This window comes from Cnephaeus nilssonii, assembly GCF_951640355.1.
Source record: "Cnephaeus nilssonii genome assembly, chromosome: 11".
In the NCBI taxonomy this organism is placed as follows: Eukaryota; Metazoa; Chordata; class Mammalia; order Chiroptera; family Vespertilionidae; genus Cnephaeus; species Cnephaeus nilssonii.
Window position 1 is genome coordinate 28,708,574 of NC_137082.1, and position 27,019 is coordinate 28,735,592.

The following is a 27,019-nucleotide window of genomic DNA, read 5'->3' on the forward strand; positions in this document are numbered from 1 at the left end:
CCAGGAGATACTGTTGTCCAGCAACCTGTCAGCAAATTGTGGGTGAAGTTTGTCCCAGTGCCTCTAGAGCACCATCTGAGGAGTCCTCTTTCTCTTCCTTGTAACATCGTGAATAATCACCAAGTATGTAAGAACTGATTGTTTGATAGCCTTCTTAAAAGGGAATTCTTTATTGAGGGCTACAATAAATATGCTTATTCACTTTGGGCTGCTTTAAAATTTTAGATTTCATATTTTTAAAAATGCTTAAGGTGGGTAATTTCTCAGTTGTCCATATACATCGTGAATTTTAACTAGGTTTTCTATTTTCCTTCAATTCTAGAAAGTGAAATTATTATTGACGATGGACAATTTGGAATCCACAGTAAGTGAGACTGAGCTTTAAAATTTTTTACTGATATGGTTGAGATGTTACATAACATTCATTAGAAACAGATAGAGGGAAATATGAAGAGTATGATATTGGAAATAGAGGCTAAATCTAAGAAACAAATGCCATTCTCTTAAATAATAGTTTCCAGTACATGTGGGGCAGAAGGTTTACAGTTGTGAGTACGCGAAACACAGAGTTTATACTTATACTATTACTAGAAGCCCGGTGCATGAAATTCATGCATTGCGGGGTGGCAGGGTGGTGGTCCCTCAGGGGATATCCGACTGCCTCTCACAATCCGGGACCGCTGGCTCCTAACTGCTCGCCTGCCTGCCTGCCTGATCACCCCTAACCCCTCTGCTGGCCTGCCTGATCACCCCTAACTGCTCCCCTACCGGCCTAATCGCCCCTAACTGCTCCCCTGCTGGCCTAATCTCACCCCTAACCACCTCTGCCTCGCCCCGCACCCAGGACCCAGGATTCCCTCCTCTGGCCGGCCACAGGCACCCGGGACCCAGGCTTCCCTCCCTCTAGCCAGCCGCAGGCACCTAGAACTCAGGTCAGCTTTGCCCAGGCCGGCTGCAGCCACAGGGGACCATGGGCAGGTGGCTTTGCCCAGGTTGCAGCTGCAGGTGCCCGGGACCAGGGGGCGGGCGGCTTGTCCCTCTCCTGGGCCACAGCTTGGCTGGTCCCCATTCCTCTCTCCCCAGTATTAAGTGTCTGAGCTGTTATGGCGTGAGGGCGTGATGATCATTTGCATATTAGCTCTTTATTATATTATATAGGATTTATTAACTAGTGTCCCAGTGCACGGATTTGTGCACATTGAAAGGAAATTAATTAGGTAGGGGCAGAAAGCCAGAAGCCAGAAGCCGGAGCTGACATGGAGCGACCTGGCAGCACTGCAGCCACCATAGAGCAAGTCAGGAAGCAGCTGTCGTTGCATCGGACTCTGGAGTCAGAGGGGCTACACTTCCTGAATGTCACTGTGGGCTCCCTGCTGGCTGTCTATGGCTGGTACGTGGTCTTTGGCTGGTACGTGATCTTTGGCTGCATCCTCCTCTTGGCAGTCTTTCAGAAGCTCTCCACCCACCTGAGGGCTTCCAGGCAGAGGCAGACAGACAGGGTTGCAGTTGGCGTGGAATCCGATGATGTTGTGAGACAACAGGAGGCTTTAGCAGCCGTTCACCTGAAAATGCAGGAAGAATTAAGTGCTCAATTGGAAAGGCACAAGGAGAAACTACGACAGCTTGAGGAAGAGAAAAGGAGAAGGAAGATTGAAATGTGGGACAGCATGCAAGAGGGGAAATGCTACAGAGGCCATTCCAGGAAGCCTCAGGAAGAAGACAGCCCAAGGCCTTCTACTTCATCCGGCCTCCCCACAAACTGCAAGCAAGCGACAGAAGCCTCTTCGCGGGGGGTGGTTATAACCCTTTGTCTGGGGAAGGAGGGAGAGCCTGCGCCTGGAGACCTGGATGCAGAGGCCTATCATCTGGTGGATGAGGCTAAGAAGCCTTGCCCAGTGTCACTCGACACGAAGTAAGCCCAGCCTTCACCCCCAACCCCTTCAATTGCCTTTGCACACTTTCTCACAGTGACCAGCCCAGGGGACAAGGGATTCACTTCTGTTTTCTACTACACCTGCATCTGCACAGCACATGCACAGCACCACTGGGCAACAGCAACAGTTGGTCCCACTTCAATGGAAGCCACCTGACTACCAGTCGGTAAATAGCACTGGGACCTAATGGAACGGCCCTCACACGTGGTCTTTGCTGCTAGGACAGTCTCTCTGACAGGGTGTGTGGAATGATATCCTCCTTGTAAATGGTGAAACCACCACCAAGGATCACAGTTGACAGGGTTTTCTGTAGATCTGTCTGAACTTTAAAAACAGTTTGAATAATCTTAAAAGAGCATTTTTAGCATCTGTGTTAAATTCAAGCTGTCTTCTCTTTCTCTGAACTTGATTTTGTGTCTTAAGCATCTACAACAAAACCAGCTCTTCATTCAACCTCAAAAATAAAAAAAATTAGAAGTATTTTAATATCTCTATTCGTGTCTTGCTAATGAAACGAAAATAGGGTTCTACCGAGTCTCCTATCTACCTACTCCAGGACTTCTGAAAGGATCAAATGAGATGAGGCATGGGAAACTGCATCACAAACATTTGGTTAAACTGTAAAATGTTCGCACCTGGCTATAAAGCAAGTCGGGTTCCTGGGCTGAAGAAACTCCAAGGAGGCTGGTCGCTAGGGAGAGGAAGCAGGGCGTTGTTATGTGACGTCATTACCTGGCGCCCACTGCAACCGTTTCTGGGCTGGGCTGGACTGTGGGTTGCATTTTGCACCATGGGGTCTTGGCAGCATTGGCTGTGATTTGGTGGGGTGTCGCTCCAGGGTGGTTGTGGGGCCTGTGTCCCACTTGGGGGAAGCCGAGTGTTGGTTTGTCAACGCCAGCTCCATGGTGCCGTTTACTTTTAAATGGCCAGTGCACATCATGGCAGCTCCTGCGTTGAGCATCTGCCCTCTGGTGGTCAGTGCACGCCATAGTTACCAGTCAGATGGACACTTAGCCTTTTATATATATACTAGAGGCCCGGTACATGAAAATTCGTGCACCGGGCTGCGGGGTGTCCCTCAGCCCAGCCTGCCCCCTCTCACAGTCTGGGAGCCCTCAGGGGATGTCCTCTGTGGGAGGCGACCAGCCGATCAGGAGGAGGCACTGCCCCCATCACTCACTCGCTGCTGCTGCCATGGCTGCCTGCCCTCAGCCCTCGCAGCCACCGCCATGGCTGCCTGCCTTTGGCCCTTGCAGCCACTGCAGCTTTGTCTGGAAGGAGGTCTGGAAGACACCCACTCTAATTAGCATATTACCCTTTTATTAGTATAGATAGACTAGAGGCCCAGTGCACGGGATTATTGCACTGGTGCAGGGGGCATGGCTTGTGGGGGATCAGCCCGCTATGGGAGCGCCACTCATCCTGGTCAGCCGAGCAGCTGTGGACCCGCCCTTTTAGCAGCTGCTCCCTGGTCTGGCATCCTCTATGAAGCCAGAGCACTCGCCTCTCCAGGGGACCCGGTCGGGGCTGGGCCCAGGGACAATAGCACTGAGAGGCAGCAGAGTAGGCCTCAGTCCTGCAGCAGCCACAAACCCGCCTCCCAGCTTCTGGGGTCAGCTCTGCGAGGAGAAGAAACCTGGGGCGAGGAGGCGACAATCATAGCCCAGGTTCCTGCCTATCGGCCCAGGGTTTGCAGCGGGAGCGGGAGCAGCTGCTCATTCCGGTCAGTTGAGCAGCACTCCCACTGTGATAGCGCACTGACCACCAGAGGGCAGCTCCTGCATTGAGCATCTGCCCCTTGGCGGGTCAGTACATGTTATAGTGACTGGTCGACTGGTCGTTCCGTCGTTCGGTCACGGGCTTTTATTATATAGGATTATTGTATTTTTTATACAAACTATAAACCTACTTTTTGCTCCACCATGTATAATTCTTTTTTAAAAATATATTTTTATTGATTTTAGAGAGTAAGGGAGAAATAGAAACATCAATGATGAGAGAAAACCATTGATTGGCTGCCTCTTCGTGTCCCCCCACCCCCATTGGGGACCGAGTGAAACCTGGAATTAAATGCCTTGACTGGGAATCAAGCCATGAACTCCTAGTTTATAGGTTGATGCTCAACCACTGAGCACACTGGCTGGGCCCCTGTATAATTCTTATGCTTTAAGTTTTTTGACAGGTGATTTCAGTTATATGAGTTAATAATATCACTTTTTAACACTACAGACAGTCCTCGGGTTACGTCGAACTCAACGTACATCGTTTCGTGGTTATGTCACCATCTCCCATTTATTTATATATTTTTTAAAAAGTTCCGTCATTTCAACATATGTACATAAGTGCTTTATGTTTTTTTATTATTTGTTTACCACAAGTAAAGATCAGGAATTGTTATCTTTCTTTTAAATTTTTTTTACTGTTTCACTTCATTACTGCTGTGTATGTGCTCCATGTGAGTGACGTAGGTGCTTATGTAGGTGGGTTCCAAATTACAGCGAAAATCGCATTACGTCGCACCTTAGGAACGGATCTCCGACATAACCCCAGAACCAACTGTATTATGTTTGAAAATGATATTAGCAGTTCTAAACATTTAAGGTGTGAAACGTTACTCTTAAGCTAATTTGTGCATTTTGTATGTTTATATGTGCATTTATGGTAAAATCCAGATTAAGCAGAATATTCTAGTAATTCTGACTTAGTCTTTAACATTTAATTAGCACTTTAGAAAATCCTTTTACCTCTGAATATGTTGAAAATGTTATTCATTTGTATATTCTGCTTCAGTAAACACTGAGAATTCAAGTTTTCAGCGACTTGAACTCTTACAATGTGTTAGCATTATCAGCATTATGCTAAATTGCATTTTTATTTTATTATTTTTCCTTAAATGCAGTTGGTTGCATTTTCATTTTTAAATACTTTACTGTGTAAAGGAGTGGGCAGAATGTGTGCTTTTGCTGACTGAACCAGAGATAAATTGCTGATAACCAGTTGCTTTCCTATTCAGAACAGGAAGGAACAGGTTTGAATGTTTTGGTTGTGGTTTAATAGGGACATGTGTTTATACACTTTAGAAATGTACATGCTTTGGCAGTGTTTGGATAGGAATTTGGATTTTATTTGAGGTTATTTGTGTTATATCATCAGGTAGTCTAAAATACTTGAATAGCTTTAGTGTTTTATAGTCTTGTCCTCTTTATTTAGAAAAGATGGTATTTATGTTACATATTTTGGAGAGCTTTTTTAAATATATATATATTTTTAATATATTTTTATTGATTTCAGAGAGGAAGGGAGAGGGAGAGAGAGATAGAAACATCAATGATGAGAGAGAATCATTGATCGGCTGCCTCCTGCACACCCCTCACTGAGGATTGAGCCCACAACCAGGCATGTGCCCTTGACCGGAATCTAACCTGGCACCTTTCAGTCCACAGGCCGACACTCTATCCACTGAGCCAAACGGGCTAGGGCAAGAGCTTTCTTTATGTAGGAATAGTTTTCTCGTTTTTTTTCCGCTGTTATCTGTTAATTACTATATATGGTTATAACTGCATGGAAATTTTTATTGTTGTTCTAAATTCAGCTTTAGCCAGTTAACTGCCATGCATCCAAAACGGAAACCATCCCCACATGCCACGATATTTTGAATTTAATTTTAAAAAATCAATTTGCAATGGATATTATAAAAATAAATATATTACAATTCGGGTGCTCTTGAATATTTTCAGCTGAAAATTCTCACGAAAAATGATTTTAAAGTTGGTCAGGGCTGCCACTTAGGGAAAACATTTTTTTTTAATAGACGTGCATGGCATGTGAGGAAGGTCCGTTCCTTGCATCTACAGACGCTTATGGTGTACAGTGGGCTATTAGCTTTTAGGATGGAAAGCCATTTCTCCAACTTTGTCTACTCCTGGAAATAGTTTAAAATTAAGAAATAATGGTGGTTTATTTTTATTTTTTTATTTCTAACCAAATATTTCTTCTTTTAATTAAATTCTTTATTGTTGAAAGTATTATATATGTCCTTTCCCCCTCGTTGACCTCTCCCCACACACTCGCGTGGTTTCTTTTTATTTTTAAAATTTGCTAATTACTAAACATTTTTAAAGTTATATTTCTAAAGATAAATGTTTCTTGATAAATATATATATATATATATATATATATATATATATATATATATATATATAAAGTCCTATTGAAAAACTTAGGTCCAAAGCAGTTGATAGTTCAGTAGTACTTTGAAAAATGTGTTACTATGTTAGTAGGAAACTTAAAGTTAAACAGTGCTAATACAGTATTATCTCAGTTGTGACATTTATGGCAGAATGTATAAATGTGAGAATACAGAATTGACTCACAGTTTTATTTTTACCATCTCATATTTTAGTCCCTAGCACTAGTCGTATAATTAGTTTCAGCTGAATAAAAACCTCATGTGAAGTATTTGAAAGTGTAATAGTAATTCCCAATGGAACAAATGTAGGTTAGAAGTCATCTTGAAACACGGATTCATTCTGAAATGAATGTGTATTATTTCAATAATGGGTTTAACTAGAATATTTGTATTTACTTAAGTTGTTAAACTATGGCTATTGTTAACATTCATTTAACTTTTCCCCCCGTCTTCACATAAAAGTTCTTTTTTAATGACTAATTTAAGACTCCGTGTATATTTGCTTTGGAGAGAAGTACCAGTGACATAACCTGAGTGTATTAAAATCTGAATGTGAACTAGAACTGTCATTGCGTATTGTAGTTACTGGATTGTTTAAAAATATGTATAATAATTACTCTTCTTTCTATTTACTTGCCAGATGGTGTTGAGAATTTGGATTCGGGATGGCTGACGTGTCAGACTGAAATAAGATTACGTTTGCATTATTCTGAAAAGCCTCCTGTCTCTATAACCAAGAAGAAATTTAAAAAATCTAGATTTAGGTATGGCCATGTGTATTTGTTACTTAGGCCATTTATTTTCACTAATGCTATAGATTTCTGGTTTTAGGCTTTTAAGTGTATAAACTAAAAAAGAGCACATTTTTAATGTCACATTTTCTATTAACTACAGGGGCTTAGGAGAGTGAACTGCTTCCCTGTCTCTAATTGCTGCAATTACATGTACTTATGTTATTGTTAATCTCTAAATTTGAAACTAGAATACTGTGTTTTTATGTAAATAAATGATTTCCAAGCTTATACTTCTGTATGGTTTATACCATTTAAAATTTATTAGTGTAGCAATAAATTGCTTGTTTTAAATTGATATAAGAGAAATGATTTTGTGCTAAATGAGGGTAAACAGAAAAATGATTTTTGGAAATATCCTTCAGTGCCCTAAACTTTCCTGTAGCTTACAAATGAAAACCTTTCCATGAAGAAAGGTAGCAGTTATCATAGCAGTTCCATATTAGTTTCTTTTTAATCATATATTAATTTAAAAAATAGATGTCAAGTTTTATGTGAATACTTAAATGGTGAGTAACTTTATTTTTCTGTAATGTCAACATATATACCTTTGAGTGAGCTGGCTTCTTAGTGACCCAGGCAGCTCTGTCATTTGGATATAATTCATAATAATACTGTAGTTTCAAAATCCATAAATGTTTTACCATAACTGCTTAAATATTATAAAACTTATCCCAATCATACAATATATAAGGGAAAGGGTATGTAATACTTCATAGTTATTTGCATTGGCTCTTCTGAGAGTGAGTAAAGGATTTTGGGTGTACCTTGTCTCTGTGCATTTCTAGGCTTCTGCTTTGCTTCAGAAAAAATGGAGGTTATGGGACCACATGGTTGATCTGCAAGATCCATTTGACTGCAAAGATTCTCTAACCAGTTAGTCATATATAATTTAATATCTTATTTGAATGTTAAAGGAAGCAAATAAATTGTGTAACAACTATAAAATGTCTCATTAGCATAAGACCTTGAAATAAAGGTAGCAGTAGAATCCTTGGTTGATTGGGCTTAATAGGACTTATTAAGAAATTCATAGATATTAATGGTTGGGATTCTGATTGCTTTGTAAATATATACTGAGTCCTATACCATTCTTTTTTTTTTTTTCTATGAAAAGTTAACTTATTTTCTATACATATTTTTCAAAATTGTATTTTCTTCAGTCTCCAAAGTGCTTGGTTCTCTTGCAGTTTTGTTTTGTTTTAAGAAATCTTTATTGTTAAAACTATTACATATGTTCCCCCACTCCTATTACCCCTTATTGTTTCTAGAAATTATTTTGAGTGTTTGTATATATTATAGTGTTGCTTAGGCTTACGTTGGAATATTTTCATATAACCATACTTAGTTGGGCTCTACAAATTAGCAACTGATTCATATTTTTTTAAATATATTTTTGCTGAATTCAGAGAGGAAGGTGAGAGGGAGAGAAAGATAAAAACATCAGTGATGAGAGAGAATCACTGATTGACTGCCTCCTGCATATCCCACACCGGGATCGGGCCTGCAACCTGGGCATATGCCTTAGCTGGGAATTGAACTGTGACCACCTGGTTCATAGGTCAACACTCAACCACTGAGCCACGGCTGGCTGGGCTGATTCCTGTTGGAATAATCATACATAGCTAAAAACTGGTGTTCTGACAATTTTCCTTCCCCCCAAGGTTGTATTAAACCTTCATGGTATAGGAAATAATTTTAACTGCAAGGTTATAAGGACTTTAAAAACTTAGCAACAGCTTATGCATTTTAACTAAAACACTAAATATGCTATTTTATTTTATTATAAAATTTTAAGCACAAGTTTCTCTTTCAGTTGACTCCAGCAGTAAATGGAAAGCAATGTCTCTTTATGATAGACTATAACATTTATATAGCTATTTGAAGAACCCCTTTAACAAATTCTTTCATAGATCCCTTTAAACATGACTTTTCTTTCTTTTCTGGGGGTGAGGGATGAGGGTAGATGCACATTACTGATGACAGAATAGCCTTTTTATCTCCATGCCTTTCTTGCCTGTTCATTACTGTCCATTTGTGGTCTCTTTTCATATGCCCTGATAGAGGATGTTTCTTCTTTCAGGTTCATCAATAGAATCAGTTGTCCAGAATTATTCCTAAGAGCTTTGGTTTATGAGAAGAGATGATGGGTTTTTTTGGTTAGTGAAGTGCTACTTTTGATTAGTACAGTATTACTAATTGAATAATCTATATGGATGTCCGTTCAGGAAGACTTCAGAATTATATGGCTATGTGATAAGGCTCAGCAGTGGTTGGAGACAGGAAGTCATGCAGAGAAAGCAGATCCCACTAATACAGTTCCATTATTTTTATTAATCAGATCCCATTTAAATCTAGAATGAAACATTTTTGGAGCTTAGCTATTACTATTACCAGCGCTTTTCAACCAGAGTGCTGCAGAATTTTAAAAACATGTAATACCTGACTATTTAGTCAGGGGCACTCACCTCTTTTCCCTTATATTGTCAAATAAAAAAGATAGCCCTAGCCAACACAACAATAGCCGTCCAGTGTGAATGAATCAAAATCATACCTATTTTTTGGTCAGACTGGCAAACAATTTAATAGTTTTGGTATGCTGCATAATTTTATTAATTAGTTTATGTGTGCTGTGATATAAAAAATGTTGAAAATCGCTGCTGTATACATTAACATTGCTTCCTACATTAATAATATTAAAATTGTTTAAGTGCATTTTAGTTGGTACATTTTTGTATATTCTGGAATTGAGTACTTTTTGGCATTACAAGTGCTCCGTGCAAGTAATTGCCTTTTATTGGGAGTAGATTAGTCTCAGTTGGCCCTATGGCTTGGGTAATTGGTCTTTGTTTTCATTGCTATGAGGCCTATAAGAGTTTTAGACTCTTAGTTTATATGTTTGTTTTGTTTAAAAAAGTACATAGACACACATAAAAGACACATACAGACAAATATATGTACTTAGTACAATGTTTTTCTTTAATAATATACTTTTCACAGAGTACTCCCAACTCACTGTGGTAAGATAGAAGAAAGGGGAAAATAGTTTATAATCTCCAACTCTTAAGTCGTAATGCACACTGGCAGAATATGGTTCAATTTTGTGCTTGTTTTATACATAGGCATTTGTGAGACTTCTCAAAAGAAATTGAGATGGCCAGGTATAGATGGAGGGTAATAGTAAATACTTTTATTTTTTAAATTTCTTTATTGATTAAGGTATCACATATTTGTCCTCATCCCCCCCATTCCCAGCCCACACCCCTCCCCACACATGCCCCCGCCCCCCTGTTGTCCTTAACCGCTGGTTAGGCTCATATGCTTGCACACAATTCCTTTGGTTGATTTCTCCCCTTTTCCCCCACCCTCCCCTACCCTCCCTCTGAGGCCCGACAGTCTGATCCATGCCTCCTTGTTTCTGGGTCTGTTCTTGTTTATCAGTCTATGTTGTTCATTATTTCCCCTAGATGAGTGAGATCATGTGCTATTAGAAAAGTAAATACCTTTTTAGATTCATTTTTTAAAAACCAAAGAATTAATGGAAACAGCCTTAGGCTTAATGAGCATTTGTCTCATTTTAATACTTTACAGAAATATATGTAGATTAAAACATCAGTGCTTTTTAAAATATATTTTTATTGATTTCAGAGAGGAAAGCAGAGGGAGAGAGAAATAGAAACATCAGTGATGATGACTGCCTCCTGCACACCCCCTATTGGGGATTGAACCCAAAATCAGGGCATGTGCCCTTGACCGGAATCGAACCCAGGACCCTTCAGTCTGCAGGCCGACACTCTATCCACTGAGCCAAACCAACTAGGGCTAAAACATCAGTATTTTATAAAATACTAGAAGCCTGGTGCACGAAATTTGTGCACGGCAGGGGGTTGTCCCTCAGCCCAGCCTGTACCCTCTCCAATCTGGGACTCCTGGAGGGATGTCCAACTGCCCGTTTAGGCCCGATCCTGGTGGGCAGTCGGACATCTCTCTCACAATCCAGGACTGCTGGCTCCCAACTGCTTGCCTGCCTGCCTTCCTGATTGCCCCTAACCGCTTCTGCCTGCCAGCCTGATCACCCCCTAACCACTCCGCTGCCAGCCTGTTTTCCCCCAACTTCCCTCCTCTGCCAGCCTGGTCACCCCTAACTGCCCTCTCCTGCAGGGTTGATCACCTCCAACTGCCCTCCCTTGCAGGCCAGGTGCCTCCCAACTGCCCTCCCCTGCTGGCCATCTTGTAGTGGCCATCTTGTGTCCACATGGGGGCAGGATCTTTGACCACATGGGGGCAGCTATATTGTGTGTTGCAGTGATGATCAATCTGTATATTACTCTTTTATTAGATAGGATAGAGGCCTGGTGCACGGGTGGGAGCCAGCTGGTTTGCCCTGAAGGGTGTCCCAGATCAGGGTGGGGTTCCCTTGGGGCATGGGGTGGCCTGAGCAAGGGGCCTGTGGTGGTTTGCAGGCCGGCCATGCCCCCTGGCAACCCAAGCAGAGGCCCTGGTATCTGGGATTTATTTTCCTTCTATAATTGAAACTTTGTAGCCTGGAGCGGGTGAGCCCGGCCAGGGTGTGCGGAAAGCTTTGCTTCCCCTGTTGCCGCCGGCAACCCTAGCCTGCTCTCTCAAGCTCCATTCTGCCGCCATTTGTTTGAATTTGTTTACCTTCTATAATTGAAACTTTGTAGCTTGAGTGGAGGCTTAGGCCTGCAACGGCTATCGGAAAGCTTGGCTTGTTCTGTTACCTTGGAAACCTTGCTCTCTGTGGCTGTAGCCATCTTGGATGGGGTTAATTTGCATACTCTCCCTGATTGGCTGGTAGGCGTGGCTTGGCTGGTGGGCATGGCTTATGTAGCGGAGTGATGGTTAATTTGCAAAGTACCATTTTATTAGAGAGGATAGCTAATGCCTTAACCTATAATGTGTATAGTCTTTGTGTAATATACAGGGTAGGGCAAAAGTAGGTTTACAGTTGCTGTATGGAAAATAATATAATAAGTAATACAAAAATAAACTCTTGTTTCATGTACTCACAATTGTAAACCTACTTTGCTCCACCTTGTATTTTATTATTTGAAGATTTTGCATATTCAAGGAGCACTTCTAAATTTTAGCATTTAGATAGCATTTTTATGAGTTTTCCTTTAGTTCCACTTTTTGAAATTTATTATTTTTTCCTTTTGTTTAGAGTGAAGCTGACACTAGAGGGTCTGGAGGAAGATGATGATGATAGGGTATCTCCCGCTCTTCTTCACAAAATGTCCAATACCCTGGAGATATCCTTAATAAGCGACACTGAGTTCAAGTGCAAGCATTCACAGCCAGATTGTGGGTATGGCTTACAGCCTGATCGTTGGACAGAGTATAGCATACAGACAATGGAACCAGATAATTTGGAACTAATATTTGATTTTTTTGAGGTGAGTAATTCTTTAACTTGGGGTTGAGAAGGAATGCAGGCATGAACTTATTTTTGCATGTATTTTCATTTTTGTTGTAGTCTGATTTATATAAACCTATGATTTGTACAGCATTTAGATGCTTAATCTTCTATATATTTTAGCAGGCTTAAAAAACTTAAGAGTTGACAGACACAAGTACTATCTCTATATATGAAAGCGTAAGCAACCGTTATGACGGGTCAACCAAATGACCCGTCGAGCAGTTGCTATTATGCACACTGACCACCAGGGGGCAGACAACGCAGGCTGGCCAACCTCCCACAGTCCCTCCCCCCAGCTGGCCAGCCAGCCCTGATCTGCTCGGGATTGGGCTAGATGGCCCCAGTCAGCCCTGATCACCAGCTAGGCCGAGGGGCTCCACCTGTGCACGAATTCATGCACTGGGCCTCTAGTTAAGAATATAATTGAGAACTTCAGCAAAATTGGTTTCAAATCAAGACCAGATGTCTTGATGTCTGTGTCTGTTCTAAATATAAATGATTTATATCAAAAGGAACCTCCAAGGATGAATAGAGAGACAGGCAGGCTGTATAACTGTTGGGCAACCTGATGTAACTAGCATGATTGAGTCCTTTTTATGACCAAAGTCTGTGGTTTATTGAGGCATTTTATTATAAGATTTATTGTAACAATGGTTACTTTTTTGCAGCTTTATTTGATATTGTAAATACGTAATAAAAAAAAGTTGCTATAAAAATTTTGCCACGTTGTTCAGAGTCTGTGCTGCCAAATTTCTGGAGATACTGACACTTATACTGGAGCTTTAGTTCACTACTGCTCAGATGCTCTCCACAAATAATACCGAGCCCTCCCCTGAGGTCTTTGCTCTATTGGGCCTGGCTCAGTAGTTATGTGTGTCACTTTCCCTACATCCTTGTTTTTTGGCACTTTCACTCCCATTTTTACTTTTCTAAAGTTTAAATCTTTGAGAGTAGGGAATATGCCTTGCCCAGCAGTAGCAAGTAGCTACGGTTTCTTGAAAATGGCACAATTCAGAATGGATTTAAACCCAATTAGTAACATTTGTTGTATGTAATTAAAATTATAATCTTTGAATTGTTTAATTTGATGATTCCTTTAGACATAGCTTTTGTGAGTGGCTTTTTAGCTACTTTGCATTAGATGGAATTTACAGTATTTTTCCCAAAGAATAACTAAAAATACTTTTTTTAAAAAAAATATTTTATTGGTTTTTTTACAGAGAGGAAGGGAGAGGGATAGAGAGTTAGAAACATTGATGAGAGAGAAACATCAATCAGCTGCCTCCTGCACACTCCCTACTGGGGATGTGCCCACAACCAAGGTACATGCCCTTGACCAGAATCAAACCTGGGACCTTTCAGTCCACAGGCCGATGCTCTATCCACCAAGCCAAACCGGTTAGGGCAAAAATACTTTTATTAAAAAAAACAAAAAAAAAACTATAATTAGATCTTACCTAAGTAATATGATCTGTAGGATTTTATTATAAAAATATGAAGTTTTGGTTGAATGTTTTCTTCTTTTTTTAAAAAATATATTTTTATTGATTTCAGAGAAGAAAGGGGAGGGAAAGAGAGAAACATCAATGATAAGAGAGGATCATGATTAGCTGCCTCCTGCATGCCCCCAATGGGGATCAAGCCAGAAACCCAGGCTTGTGCCCTGACCAGGAAATGAACTGGGGTCCTCTTGGTTCATGGGTCGACGCTCAACCACTGAACTATACCCACTGGGCAGGACCTACTTTTCAATAATCCCTTGAACAGTCTAACTTCCCTTTCATTTGGTTAGCAGTTTTGGAAATACTATCCTATATAATAAAAGGCTGGCCCCACCCGGTTTGGCTCAGTGGATAGAGCATCGGACTGAAGGGTCCTGGGTTCGATTCTGGTGAAGGGCACATGCCTGGGTTGTGGGCTTGATCCCCAGTGAGAGATGTGCAGGAGGCAGCTGATCAATGATTCTCTCTCATCATTGATGTTTCCATCTCTCTCCCTTTCCCTTCCTCTTTGAAATCAATAAAAATATATATTTTTTTAAAAGGCTAATATGCAAATAGACTGAATGGCAGAATGAGCAGTCGCTATGGTGCACACTGACCTCCCGGGGGCAGACGCTCAACGCAGGAGCTGCCCCCTGGTGGTCAGTGTGCTCCCACAGGGGAAGAGCCACTCATCCAGAAGCCAGGTTCACCACCGGCGAGCGCAGTGGCGGTGATGGGAGCCTCTCCTGCCTCCATGGCAGCACTAAGGATGTCTGAAGAACCATCAGTCAGACATTCCTTGAAAGCTCCCAGACTGCAAGAGGGCACAGGCCGGGCTGAGGGACCCCCCCGAGTGCACGAATTTTGTGCACTGGACCTCTAGTTTTATTTATAAAATAGGCTGCTAAAAAAAAAAAATTACTCAGTTTAATTTCAAAGTGTTTGATTTCCTGGAGAGTTACCATCCCTCTATGTCATCTGTGTGGATGTGTTTTCATAAAATATAATATACATTAAAAGCTCACTACAGGTATACCTTAGTCTTTTATATATATACTAGAGGCCCATTGCACGAAGATTCATGCAATAGGCCTTCCTTCCCCTGGCGTCTGGCACTGGTTTTCCTCCAGTACCTGTGACCTGGGCCGCAGCGGAGCCAAGCCTTCAGCCTTCAGTCTTTGCTCCGTGCCTGCGTATGCAATTAACCCACCATCTTTATTGGGTTAATTTGCATGCTCCTGATGGGCTGGTGGGCATCACGGAGGTATGGTCAATTTGCATCTTTCTCTTCTATTAGTGTAGACTAGAGGCCCAGTGCACAAATTTGTGCATGCGTGGGATCCCTCTGGGTGGCCTCATCGGGCCAAAACCTGCAGTCCAGCGCCACCTGCAGCTCCTACCTGCCGCTCCCACTCATCCTGGCCCCGCTGTGCCTGCTGCGGGCTTGTGCCTAATCAGTTTCCATTGGGAGAGGCTCGTGCTGCCGCAGCAGCGCTTGCCAGACATGATCCCTGCGTCTAGCACCCTCCCACGGGGAGTGGACTGCGAGATTGAGCTGAAACCGGCTCTCCAACATCCCCCAAGGGGTCCCGGAGGGTGCAGGCCAGGCTGAGGGACCCCACTGGTCCACAATCGGGCCGGGGAGGGACCGCGGGAGAGCTTCAGGGCATGTCCGGCTTAACTTGCTCAGTCCCAGTCGGCCGGACCCCAGCAGCAAGCTAACCTACCAGTCGGAACATCTGCCCCCTGGTGGTCAGTGCACGTCATAGTGAGCAGTTGAGCAGCCTTAACATATCATTAGTATATTATGCTTTAATTGATTGGTTGTTCTGCCATTTGGTCTATTTGCATATTACCCTTTTATTATAAAGGATTAGAGGCCCGGTGCACGAAATTCGTGCACGAGGGTGGGGGGAAAGGAGAGTCCCTCAGCTCAGCCTGAACGCTCTTGCAATTCGGGACCCCTCGGGGGATGTCCTACTGCCGGTTTAGGCCCTGCGGGATTCCTGTGGGATTGGGCCTAAACCTGCAGTTGGACATCCCTCTCGCAATCTGAGACCACTTACCTGCCAGCCTCATCGTCCCTAACCATTCGCCTGCCTGCCTGGTCACCCCTGACTGCCTCTGCCTGCCTGTCTGGTCGCCCCTAACCCCTCTGCCTGCCTGCCTGATTACCCCTAACCACTCACCTGATCTCTCCTAACCACAACTCCTAACCCCGGATGCCTCGGCTCTCATAGACCCGGCTTTATCTGGAAGGTCGTCTGGACAGTTGTTCTGGTAGCCGTCCAGTCTAATTAGCATATTAGTTCTTTATTATATAGGATATATTTTATTGATTTCAGAGAGGAAGGGAGAGGGAGAGATAGAAACATCAATGATGAAAGAGAATCATTGATTGACTGCCTCCTGCACACCCCCTACTAGGGATTGAGTCTGCAACCCAGGCATGTGCCCTTGACTGGAATTTAACCTGGGACCCTTCAGTCCTCAGGCCAACATACCATCCACTGAGCCAAATTGGCTAGGGCAGTATACCTTAGTCTTTGAATATAAAAATCCTTAATAATTTTTTTTTTCAATCCTCACCCAGGATATTTTTCCATTGATTTTTAGAGAGAGTGGAAGAGAGAGGGAAAGAGAGAGAGAAATATCTATGTGAGAGAAACACATCGATTGGTTGCCTCCTGCACATGCCCTGATCAGGGCCCGGGCCTGGTAAGAGCCTGCAACCGAGGAATGTACCCTTGACTAGAATTGAACCTGGGACTCTTTGGTCCACAGTCCGAGACTCTATCCACTGAGCCAAACCAGCTAGTGCTACTTACTGACTTTTAATTAGTGCTTCAAATTCACCTAATACATATTAGAGGATCAGAAGTGCAAATCAGCAGAGTTATGATTAATAAAGTAACGCATAAAGTCTTAAAGTATTACATGCAAAAAAAAAAATGTACTGTTCACTACCAAAAAATGCTCTAAGAATTACATGGATATAAATTTAATTGTATTTCTTACTGATCTTCCTCCATAGTGTTTTGATCTTTAAATGGAAAATATTAAAGTATAAGAATTCAGATTATTTTAAACCTCATTTTTTCAGGAAGATCTCGGTGAACATGTAGTTCAGGGTGATACTCTTCCTGGACATGTGGGTACAGCATGTCTCTTATCATCCACCATTGATGAGAGTGGGAAAAGTGCTGGCGTCCTCACTCTTCCTATCATGAGCAGAAATTCCAGAAAAACAATAGGCAAAGTGAGAGGTAAGCCGGGAGAAGCAGGGTGGCCCTTTACAAAGAAGCAGAGGTTAAGTTAAAATTTTTATTAGTTTCAAATTGGCTTTTGAAAATGTTATAGATTAAATTAATGATTTATCTTAGAACATTAATATAACAACAGGATATATATATTGAATTTTCTGGAAGCTTTACTTTGAATCAGTTTTGACTTGTTGATATCTTTCCTATTTGATAGAGATTGATAAAGCTAGTTTGAGTGGTATTTAAATATAATTGATCTCATCATGGCCTTTTTAATTCTCTTTATTTTTGTTCCTCCCCCTTTTTTTTTCCTACAAAAGTTGACTATATAATTATTAAGCCATTACCGGGATACAGTTGTGACATGAAATCTTCATTTTCCAAGTATTGGAAGCCAAGAACACCATTGGATGTTGGACATCGGGGTGCAGGGAATTCTACAACAACTGCTAAGTATGTTGCATATTTGAGCAGTGTTAGTATTTGGTAGCTCAAACTTGATAATGTTAAATTAATTCGACTGACCAAAGGTCAAATGATTCTTTTATTTTTACCATGGAGTTTAAATTTAATATGTAATTGGGATCCCCAGTTCAGATTAACTAGAGACTAACTCTCTTCTAAGATTCTGGTTAAGTGTTTTTTAATATTTTATTGAATTGATGATTGATGATAAGAAAGCCAACCCCCACAGGGGAGGAGAGTGAGGGAATGGATGAAAGAAGTGAAGGGTGTTAAGAGGTACAAACTTCCAGTTATAAAATGAAGAAGCCTGGGGGATGTAGTATACAGGAAAGGGAATAAGAGTCAATAATATCATAATAACTAATTGTGATGATCATATCACAAGACATAAATATAATCACTGTTGTATATCTGAAACTAATATAATATTGTATACCAACTATACTTTATTAAATTAACAAACAAACAAACTAGAAAGCTAGGAGGAAAAGCTTAATGCCGAATGAGTCAGCCAGATGACATCAGTGTGCCTGTATTGTGGTCCTGACTTTTGGCATGTTGCCCTCTCTTGGTCTGTTTCCTCACCTGTTCTCAATATACTTTCCATACTTCCACCCTGTTGGTGTGTCAGCCTTTTCCCATTGCCCCCATCTGCCAGTATTAAGTCATCTGAGGCTTCATCACAAGGAACAAGTTTCTGTGTCTCTACTACTTCATGCCATTGCAAGGGTTCTTTTCCTTAATTGGTCACCTCACTTGGGGAAATTGGGTTGGCATAGGATATGCTTGTAAACACTTATAATTTATGGAATAAATGCACACACCAACCAAGTGATGGTCACAGTCTTATTTTGGGGATGGCAAAATTAATCGCAATGTAGAGAATAAGTACTGTTTCCATTGTTGAATATATAGCTGGCTTCTTTATTATATTTGTTTTCTTAATTTTCTCTATAATATATGATAACTATATTTCTATGTATTTCTTCTCTTTTAGGCTTGCTAAAGTTCAAGAAAATACTATTGCTTCTTTAAGAAATGCTGCTAGTCATGTAAGTGAACCTCTCTTTCTTCAAACAACTTTGAACTGTTGTGGTCCAAAGGTAGAAAAGTAAATAAATGTGGATCTGGGATATCTCCAGTCTGCATTAATAGGTTAAAAGGGGGAGTATTTATGCTTCTTCTGAACATGTTTCTACAGTGAAGCAACTGTAGACATTTGTATTTAGATATATGGTGCAGATTGAGATGAAAACAATGGAATTAGCCCTGGCCGGGTAGCTCAGTTGGTTAGAGCATGTTCCCAATAAGCCAAGGTTGTGGTTTCGATCCCTGGTCAGGGCATACAAACATGAAGATCCCTGTTAGAGAACTTGCAGGGTATCTGCTTTTTGAGAGAGGTTTTCATTAAGACCTTTTCTTTCCTATTTTGATTCCAGGAAAAAATTGCTGTGCTATTGAAAAAGCAAAATACTTATAATGGTTTTAAGAGAAGAGATTACTTTTTAGGATAAAGCTTAAAGTGTAGCATTAAATTCATGCGAAAGTTTTTTGTTGTTTATTTTTGTACAAGTCTATGATTTTATAGTCAACAATAGATTTCTTATGTCCTTGTAGAAGGACATAAATATTTTTTAAAATACTTGTTTCCTTTATTTCTGTCAGGGTGCAGCCTTTGTGGAATTTGATGTACATCTTTCAAAAGATTTTGTGCCTGTGGTATATCATGACCTCACATGTTGTTTGACTATGAAAAAGGTATGTTGAAATTCTTTCGTTTATAAGATACATCGATAAGTATTTATTAAATAGAGTTGGCCAATTAATTTTCTTGGTGAGTTACTGCCAATCCCTGTCTCTCTCAAGCTCCTACAACATTGAGAGATAGGAATATTAATCTCCAAGAGTAGGTTCTTTAAATTGCTGAATTGGCTTTTTTATATCTATATCTACATATATAAAAGCCAAGCAACTAGATGCCAGAATGACCATTCGCTATGATGCGCACTGCAGCAGCCAACCGGCCCAATCAGGGCCCCAATTGCCCCCCCTACCTCCTGCAGCCCCTCCCCCCGGCTGACCTCTCACAGGGGCCTCCTCTTCCCCCAGGCCAGCAGCCAACCTCCCACAGCCCCTCCCCCACCAGCCCGGCCTGATCAGCTCCTATTGGGGCAGGCCGGCTGGACCCCCACCCACGCACAAATTCGTGCACCGGACCTCTAATTATCTAACAAAAGAACATTTTAGGTGGTTTCTTTATCACTCTGCCATTGTCTCTATATTGAGGCAGGAGAGGAAGCTACCAGAGTGTTTGTTTTCTAGGCTCCCTTCTTTTTCTTCTTCAAGGTCTTTCTCAAATTAATAGGCTAGTATGATTTGGCTGAAATGGGAAGGACCACAATGAAAACTACAATCAGAAGTGCTTTGGAGCCAGATAGTGGAGGCCTCTGTGAAGGGGTTTTGAGCCAAGAAGGGAAGTGTTCAGAACTAAACTTCCAGATTAATAATTTGATATCTGATATAAGGGGGAATTTAAAGAAGACAGAGAATAGAGGCAAGAGGTACAGTTATGTGGGCCAAAGATAAGGTAAGCCTGAGACTTTTGAGAGTGGAGAGGAGGGCATGATAGAGATTTGAAAATGCATATAATTTCTTAAAAATTGTAATTGTTGTACAAACAGAATTGTGATAATTATATATCACAACTGCCTAAACTTCAGTATACAAATTAACCCAGTGATTTCTTAGGGACTTACACAACTGGGGGTTATTTAGCATTTTCTTTAAAACTTTTTTCTTTTTAATGGTTTTAAGTATTATTTTCCACTGAGTTGATTTGAAGTTAAGGCTAGTTGGCTTACATGTGTAACACTGTACCAGACACTGCATGTTGTGTAAGTAGATGACAAGGCACCTGGCTCTGCCTGCTAGTGGATTCTAATCAGTCACTTGTGTTGGGATTACTATGATGTATAGAAAAGGACCTTTCTGTTTCTGTGAAACGTATTAGGAGAGGGAGGGAAGGAGATGCACCTGTTAGATGACAGAAGTAAAATAATGTAACAGAAATGGAGCAGGTTGCTTTTGCTGTGGGGAAACTAATACAAAGTGAAATAAGAAGAAATGGGGGAAGTGGTAAAGGATCTTACTAAAACCAAGATGGCAGTTAATGAATCTAGTTCTAATTTCTAAAAATCTATTAGCACTAGATGGGATTGGAGGGGGAGGGGGGGGGTAAATGGGAACATATGTAATACTTCCAACAATAACAATTTTTTTTAAAGAATAAAAAATAAAAATCTATTAGAGTTAGTTGAAGAGTATTATTGATTCCCCTTTATCATCAGATTTTGTCTTGCTCTTTTTTCCTTTTTAAAAAAATAGTTTCTTTGTTTTGCTCTTAATTTGAATCTAGATGAGTTAATTGGGGAATGAAAATAATGAATTGTGTATATTTTTAGTTTTAATTTTTAAGCTGGTATTTTTCAATAAAAGCAATAGTTCATAAGATTATGACATGAATATAAATTTGCCTTTCCCCTTGGCCACATTCCCTTACTCTTAATAATTTCTTATGTATTCTCACAGAAAAACTATATGTATATACAAGCTCATACCATATGTATATAAACGAGTGTAAAAATAATAGATTTTAATATATAGGGGTGTGCAAACGTAGTTTTACAGTTGTGAGTTTGAGTATGCAAAACAGTTTATTCTTTTATTATGCATTATTATTTATTTGTATTACAACTGTAAACCTACTTTTGCCCAGCCCTGTATTTGTTGGATTGATGATTTATTGGTGGTACATTAACTTTTATTAAGATAAAGGTGCCTAGCCGAAACCGGTTTGGCTCAGTGGATAGAGCGTCGGCCTGCGGACTCGAGGGTCCCAGGTTCGATTCCGGTCAAGGGCATGTACCTTGGTTGCAGGCACATCCCCAGTAGGGGGTGTGCAGGAAGCAGCTGATGGATGTTTCTCTCTCATAGATGTTTCTGACTCTCTATCCCTCTCCCTTCCTCTCTGTAAAAAATCAATAAAATATTTAAAAAAAAAAGATAAAGGTGCCTAATCAGTGTGCCACTTGATTTGATATTAAAATCTAATAAAAACAGATTTGCTCAAGGGGAAAGCATTTATAATAGAGTTCCTGTTAAGTATTACACTTATAGCTAATCAGACATTTTTAATAACAATTGATTTCTGTGGCTATTCTTAACCAAACTTAAGTTTAAAAGGTTTAGAAAGGTTAAAAGCTTATTGACAGAAATTAATTCTTACATAGTACTTGCATGTTGATTGCCTAGTCATGTGGCTTAGTTATATGGTGAATAAAATATATAGAGGATGACAGGAAATAGAGGAAATCACTGAACCTCTGGCTTTGTTTTCAGTGAGTCTCCAGTGTTATAGCTTGCTCCCAGCTGTTTTCTTTCTTCCAAGCACTACCACATACATTAAAAACAAAAGCCAGAATTTAAGAGCTGAGGTGTAGTGTTAGGTAAGAAGGGCTCCTCTACATGGGCTCACTGTAGTCATCAAATAATTGTTCTCGTCATTCAGTAAATTAAGGTATTAGTCCTGTCTGGGGTAAACATTCAGTAATAATTTGGGGCCTATTTTTCTTTTTCTTTACTATTTAGAAATTTGAGGCTGATCCGGTTGAATTATTTGAAATTCCAGTAAAGGAATTAACATTTGACCAACTCCAGTTGTTAAAGGTAGTAATAATAGCATAAAATGTAAATAATCTTTCATTTTAAGACTATCTGTACCTATCTGTATATGGTAGTGTTCTCTTTGCACATGGAGATAATATAGTCAGCATGCATAAAGTGTATGCTTTGGTTTTCTGTTCTATTAGGAAGAATGGGTTTGTGCCGATCCATCTGTCTTCTCTGTTTTCATGAAACCCCTTGGTTTTTGCATACATCAAGGGGCTAGGCCCGTGGTCGGCAAACTGCGGCTCGCGAGCCACATGCAGCTCTTTGGCCCCGGAGTGTGGCTCTTCCACAAAATACCATGGCCTGGGCGAGTCTATTTTGAAGAAGTGGCATTAGAAGAAGTTTAAGTTTAAAAAATTTGGCTCTCAAAAGAAATTTCAATCATTGTACTGTTGATATTTGGCTCTGTTGACTAATGAGTTTGCCAACCACTGGGCTAGGCTATAAGTCTTTGTCAGCCCTTCTCATCTATAATTTTAGGTTGCCTCTGTTCTGCTTTCTTTATATAACTCACTACTTTACAATTGGCCTTTTATACTGTTGTTGGTTTTATACTTAGGTCGCTATCTAAGATCTTTGTATATTTTGTTATTCCATGTAATCTTATATGATCCCTCTTTCTCTTCCCATTGGATACCTAGATAAATGGTTGATTGAGTATAAGTTTCCTAACTTAAGAATCTTTATATTCTTCTTCCCTACTTGGATATTTGATTATGATTTTATGTGTATGTATGAACATATTATATACATATTATATATGTGTGTGTGTGTGTGTGTGTGTAGATATATATGTGTGTGTGTGTGTGTGTATGTGTATATATATGTGTGTGTATATATATATATATACACATGTATATATATAGTGGTTAGAGCTTACTCTTATTAAACTTACAGTTCTACATTTTATAGTTTTCTCTAACTAGCTCTTCAAGTTAAAGTTCTTCATAAACTAAGGCTTTTTCTAATTATTGCATTTTGTGTGTTTTCTAGCTCACTCACGTGACTGCACTAAAATCTAAAGATCTAAAAGGTATGTACAAATATGGAAACAGTTTTCATTTCATAGTTAGCATATATACAATATTTCCTTATCCATTTTGACACACTGTTGGTCATTTTAATGAATATAATACAGGGCTATCCAAAAGTAATTTTATAAACATGAAAGCTTTACATATATTAATCTTCAAGTGCATATATGTCATTGTATAGTAACCATGATTTTTTACTTTTAAGAGTTTTCTTACCTTTATGATCAGAGGTCTTTATTATTTTGTACCTTTCAATATTTCCAACATTCTTCACATTACAAAATGAGAAGAATATAGCAAGCATAGAAGCCAGGAAAATGAAGGCAGCTCTACCTAATATTTACCAATTGTGACCTTGGGTAGTTTACTGTGCCTCAGGTTCCTCAAAGCTTGTCCTGCCTACAAAATCCCTTTTTTAATTCCACTCTACTTTCTCCTCCCATGGGACATAATAGTCTATGCCATTCATTTGAGGCTTAGTGTATCCTTTTCTTTTTGTTAACCTTTATTTTTTGTATATGCCCTGTCTCTTCAACTAGAATGTAAACCTCTATAGAGTGGGGAAAATGTTTTTATGTATTTCAAGCCATTGATTTCAGAGAGGAAGGGAAAGAGATAGAAACATCAACGATGAGAGAGAATCATTGATTGTGTGCCTCCTACACACCCCACACTGGGAATCGAGCCTGCAATCTGGGCAAATGCCCTCACCAGGATTCAAACCATGACCTCCTGGTTTATAGGTCGACATTCAACCACTCAGCCACACCAAGCAGACTTTTTTTTTGTTGTTGTTAAAGGCTTGATACTAATTTTTTTTTTTTGTCCTGGAATCTATTTTGGATTAAATGTAATGGTAACCAAAGTACATTAGTGGCTATAGATTCTCTTAATTTCTAACTTCTGAGATGATTTTGATATTTCAGATAGTCTTAGCAAGATGACATAGCTCTTAATTCCATTAAGAAATAACAAATCACATCTTGTGACTACCTTTTTTAAAAGAAGTATTACAACTTTTATAAGAAAATCATTGTTTGGACCACAAACTATGGTGTTTCTGTTAAATGTTGCATACTAATCTTCAGAAAGGATGCTTATTTTAAAAACCAGGGGTTTAATGGTTAAAAATAATAAATATAAGAGCCTTTAAACACTACATATGCAAGGATTTCATAATTACTTTAGCATGTCTTTTTTTGCCTACAAATTTAGGAAGAGATCTTAGTGATAAAAAATGTTTGTTTGTTTGTTTTTATCTACTGAGTTTTTATAATTTAAATTTTTCAGAATCTGTGGTTGAAGAAGAAAATTCTTTATCTGAAAATCAGCCATTTCCTTCTCTTAAGATGGTAAGTTCCTTAGGAAAACTAGGGCAAGGCTATCTCATTAATTCTGTTATATCTGAATAATTAATTTTAGTCTCTTAAATGGGTACTAATATGGTTGTATCAAAGGCAATCCTATATAATAAAGAGCTAATATGCTAATTAGACTGGACAGTGGAACGACCTTCCAGAACAATCTTCCAGTCTTCTAGACGACCTTCCAGAACAACCAGTGTGCGGGGGGCAGGCTGCGAGGGCCTACTCTTGCACGATTTTCGTGCATCAGGCCTCTAGTATTAATATAAACTTGTCATCATTGATGTGTTATAGAGAAGATATATTATGAGGTGTACCTATGCTACTTTAAAGAAAAGATAGTAACTTATCTGCTTAAATGAATACATATTCCGACCTCGGTTAATTTGATAAGAATAGGAAATTCACATATTTCTGTATATAAATAGGAAGAAGAGGGCATGGAACAAGGAGTGGGGGTGGGGTGATGATAAGAGAGGCATTTAACTGTTCCTTAACTTTTGAAGAGAAATTATATTCTCCAAAGAAAATAAGGACCCTCATTACATAAAATGAGACACAGATTTAAAGAATTTACTCTGAGAAAGTATAACAAAAAATAGCATGAATATTTTAAAACGAGACAATTTATACAGGAATCTATCTGACACTATCGGGCAAGCCTATATGGGCACCAGACCCTCTCCTTAGCTATGCTGGGTCTGCCTTTTATCCTACTGGCTCCATTTCCTAACTTCTATTCTTCTCCATTATATTTTCTTGGTGATGTCACCTATAGGAGATTTCTTAAGGCAAAAATAGGTCATTTCTATTTATCACGATTATTCACCCTACAGAAAGGATGCTACAAGAGAAATCCTAAAATGGACACTGTCTTATTGGTGAATTTATTATTTTTGTCTTAGTGCATTTAAAACATGATTTGAATAATTTTTCAGATATTTTTGAAGCCCAGCTAAGTAAAATCATTCTTTCTATTCCAAAATTCTGAAATCATTTAGTTCTTAGAAATCTCATGACTCCTAAACTTATGATTTCATAGAATGGAAAAAAGTTTTTTAAAAAATTGTTTGTGAAAGGTTTGACAGTATTTGCTCAGTCAAATAAGTTCAACACACACACACAAATTCATTTATTCACTCACTTTGACATCACAATAATGGGATCACAGAGACATTTCAAAGCCCCAAAAAGGCCAAATACAGTCTTCTCAGTATAAAGAAGTATCTTTTTTTTTTTTAATTTAATAAATCTTTATTGTTCAGATTATTACACTTGTTTCTCCTTTTTTCTCCCCATAGCTCCCCTCCACCCGGTTCTCACTCCACCCTCTGTCGTTACCCTCCCCCACTGTCCTAATCCATAGGTGTATGATTTTTGTCCAGTCTCTTCCCATACCCCCCACATCCCTTTCCCCCTGAGAATTATCAATCCACTCCCATTCTATGCCCCTGATTCTATTATATTCACCAGTTTATTCTGTTCCTCAGATTTTTAATTCACTTGATTTTTAGATTCACTTGTTGATAGATATGTATTTGTTGTTCATAATTTTTATCTTTACTTTTTTTCTTCTTCCTCTTCTTAAAGAATACCTTTCACCATTTCATATATTACTGGTTTGGTGGTGATGAACTCCTTTAGCTTTTTCTTATCTGTGAAGCTCTTTATCTGCCCTTCAATTCTGAATGATAGCTTTGCTGGGTAGAGTAATCTTGGTTGTAGGTTCTTGCTATTCATCACTTTGAATATTTCTTGCCACTCCTGTCTGGCCTGCATCGTTTCTGTTGAGAAATCAGCTGACAATCATATGGGTGCTCCCTTGTAGGTAATTAACTGTTTTTCTCTTGCTGCTTTTAATATTCTCTCTTTTGTCTTTTGCCCTTGGCATTTTAATTATGATGTGTCTTGGTGTGGTCCTCTTTGGATTCCTTTTGTTTGGGGTTCTGTGTGCTTCCTGGACTTGTAAGTCTATTTCTTTCACCAGGTGGGAGAAGTTTTCGGTCATTATTTCTTCAAATAGGTTTTCAGTATCTTGCTCTCTCTCTCTTCTGGCACCCCCATAATTCTGATGTTGGTACGCCTGAAGTTGTCCCAGAGGCTTCTTACACTATCTTCAACTTTTTGGATTCTTTTTTCTTTTTGCTTTTCCAGTTGATCTTTGCTTCTTTGTATTTCAAATCTTTGACTTGATTCATGCGTTCCTCTAGTCTGCTGTTGGGTCTCTGTATAATATTTTTTATTTCAGTCAGTGTATGTTTAATTTCTAGTTGGTCCTTTTTCATATCGTCGAGGCAGCAGTTTAGGTGTTTACCTAGGTCACTAAA

General features: G+C 39.7%; 1 protein-coding gene and 1 pseudogene across 3 annotated transcripts in view; both read left to right on the plus strand.

Annotated features, from left to right (window-relative positions):
* Window positions 1–27,019, plus strand: part of GPCPD1 (glycerophosphocholine phosphodiesterase 1) — a 64,660-nt gene that overhangs the window by 22,760 nt on the left and 14,881 nt on the right. For both annotated transcript variants that reach the window (XM_079784522.1, XM_079784523.1), the window contains 10 exons: window positions 323–364; window positions 6,764–6,887; window positions 12,100–12,331; window positions 16,942–17,104; window positions 17,422–17,554; window positions 18,564–18,618; window positions 19,232–19,324; window positions 22,214–22,291; window positions 23,288–23,327; window positions 24,619–24,680. In XM_079784522.1, coding sequence (XP_079640648.1) covers window positions 323–364; window positions 6,764–6,887; window positions 12,100–12,331; window positions 16,942–17,104; window positions 17,422–17,554; window positions 18,564–18,618; window positions 19,232–19,324; window positions 22,214–22,291; window positions 23,288–23,327; window positions 24,619–24,680 — 1,022 coding nt within the window. The remainder of the gene's footprint in view (window positions 1–322; window positions 365–6,763; window positions 6,888–12,099; window positions 12,332–16,941; window positions 17,105–17,421; window positions 17,555–18,563; window positions 18,619–19,231; window positions 19,325–22,213; window positions 22,292–23,287; window positions 23,328–24,618; window positions 24,681–27,019) is intronic.
* LOC307107322 (selenoprotein S-like) lies at window positions 375–3,604 on the plus strand (annotated as a pseudogene). The gene has a single exon. The product of its transcript is annotated as a selenoprotein S-like (transcript).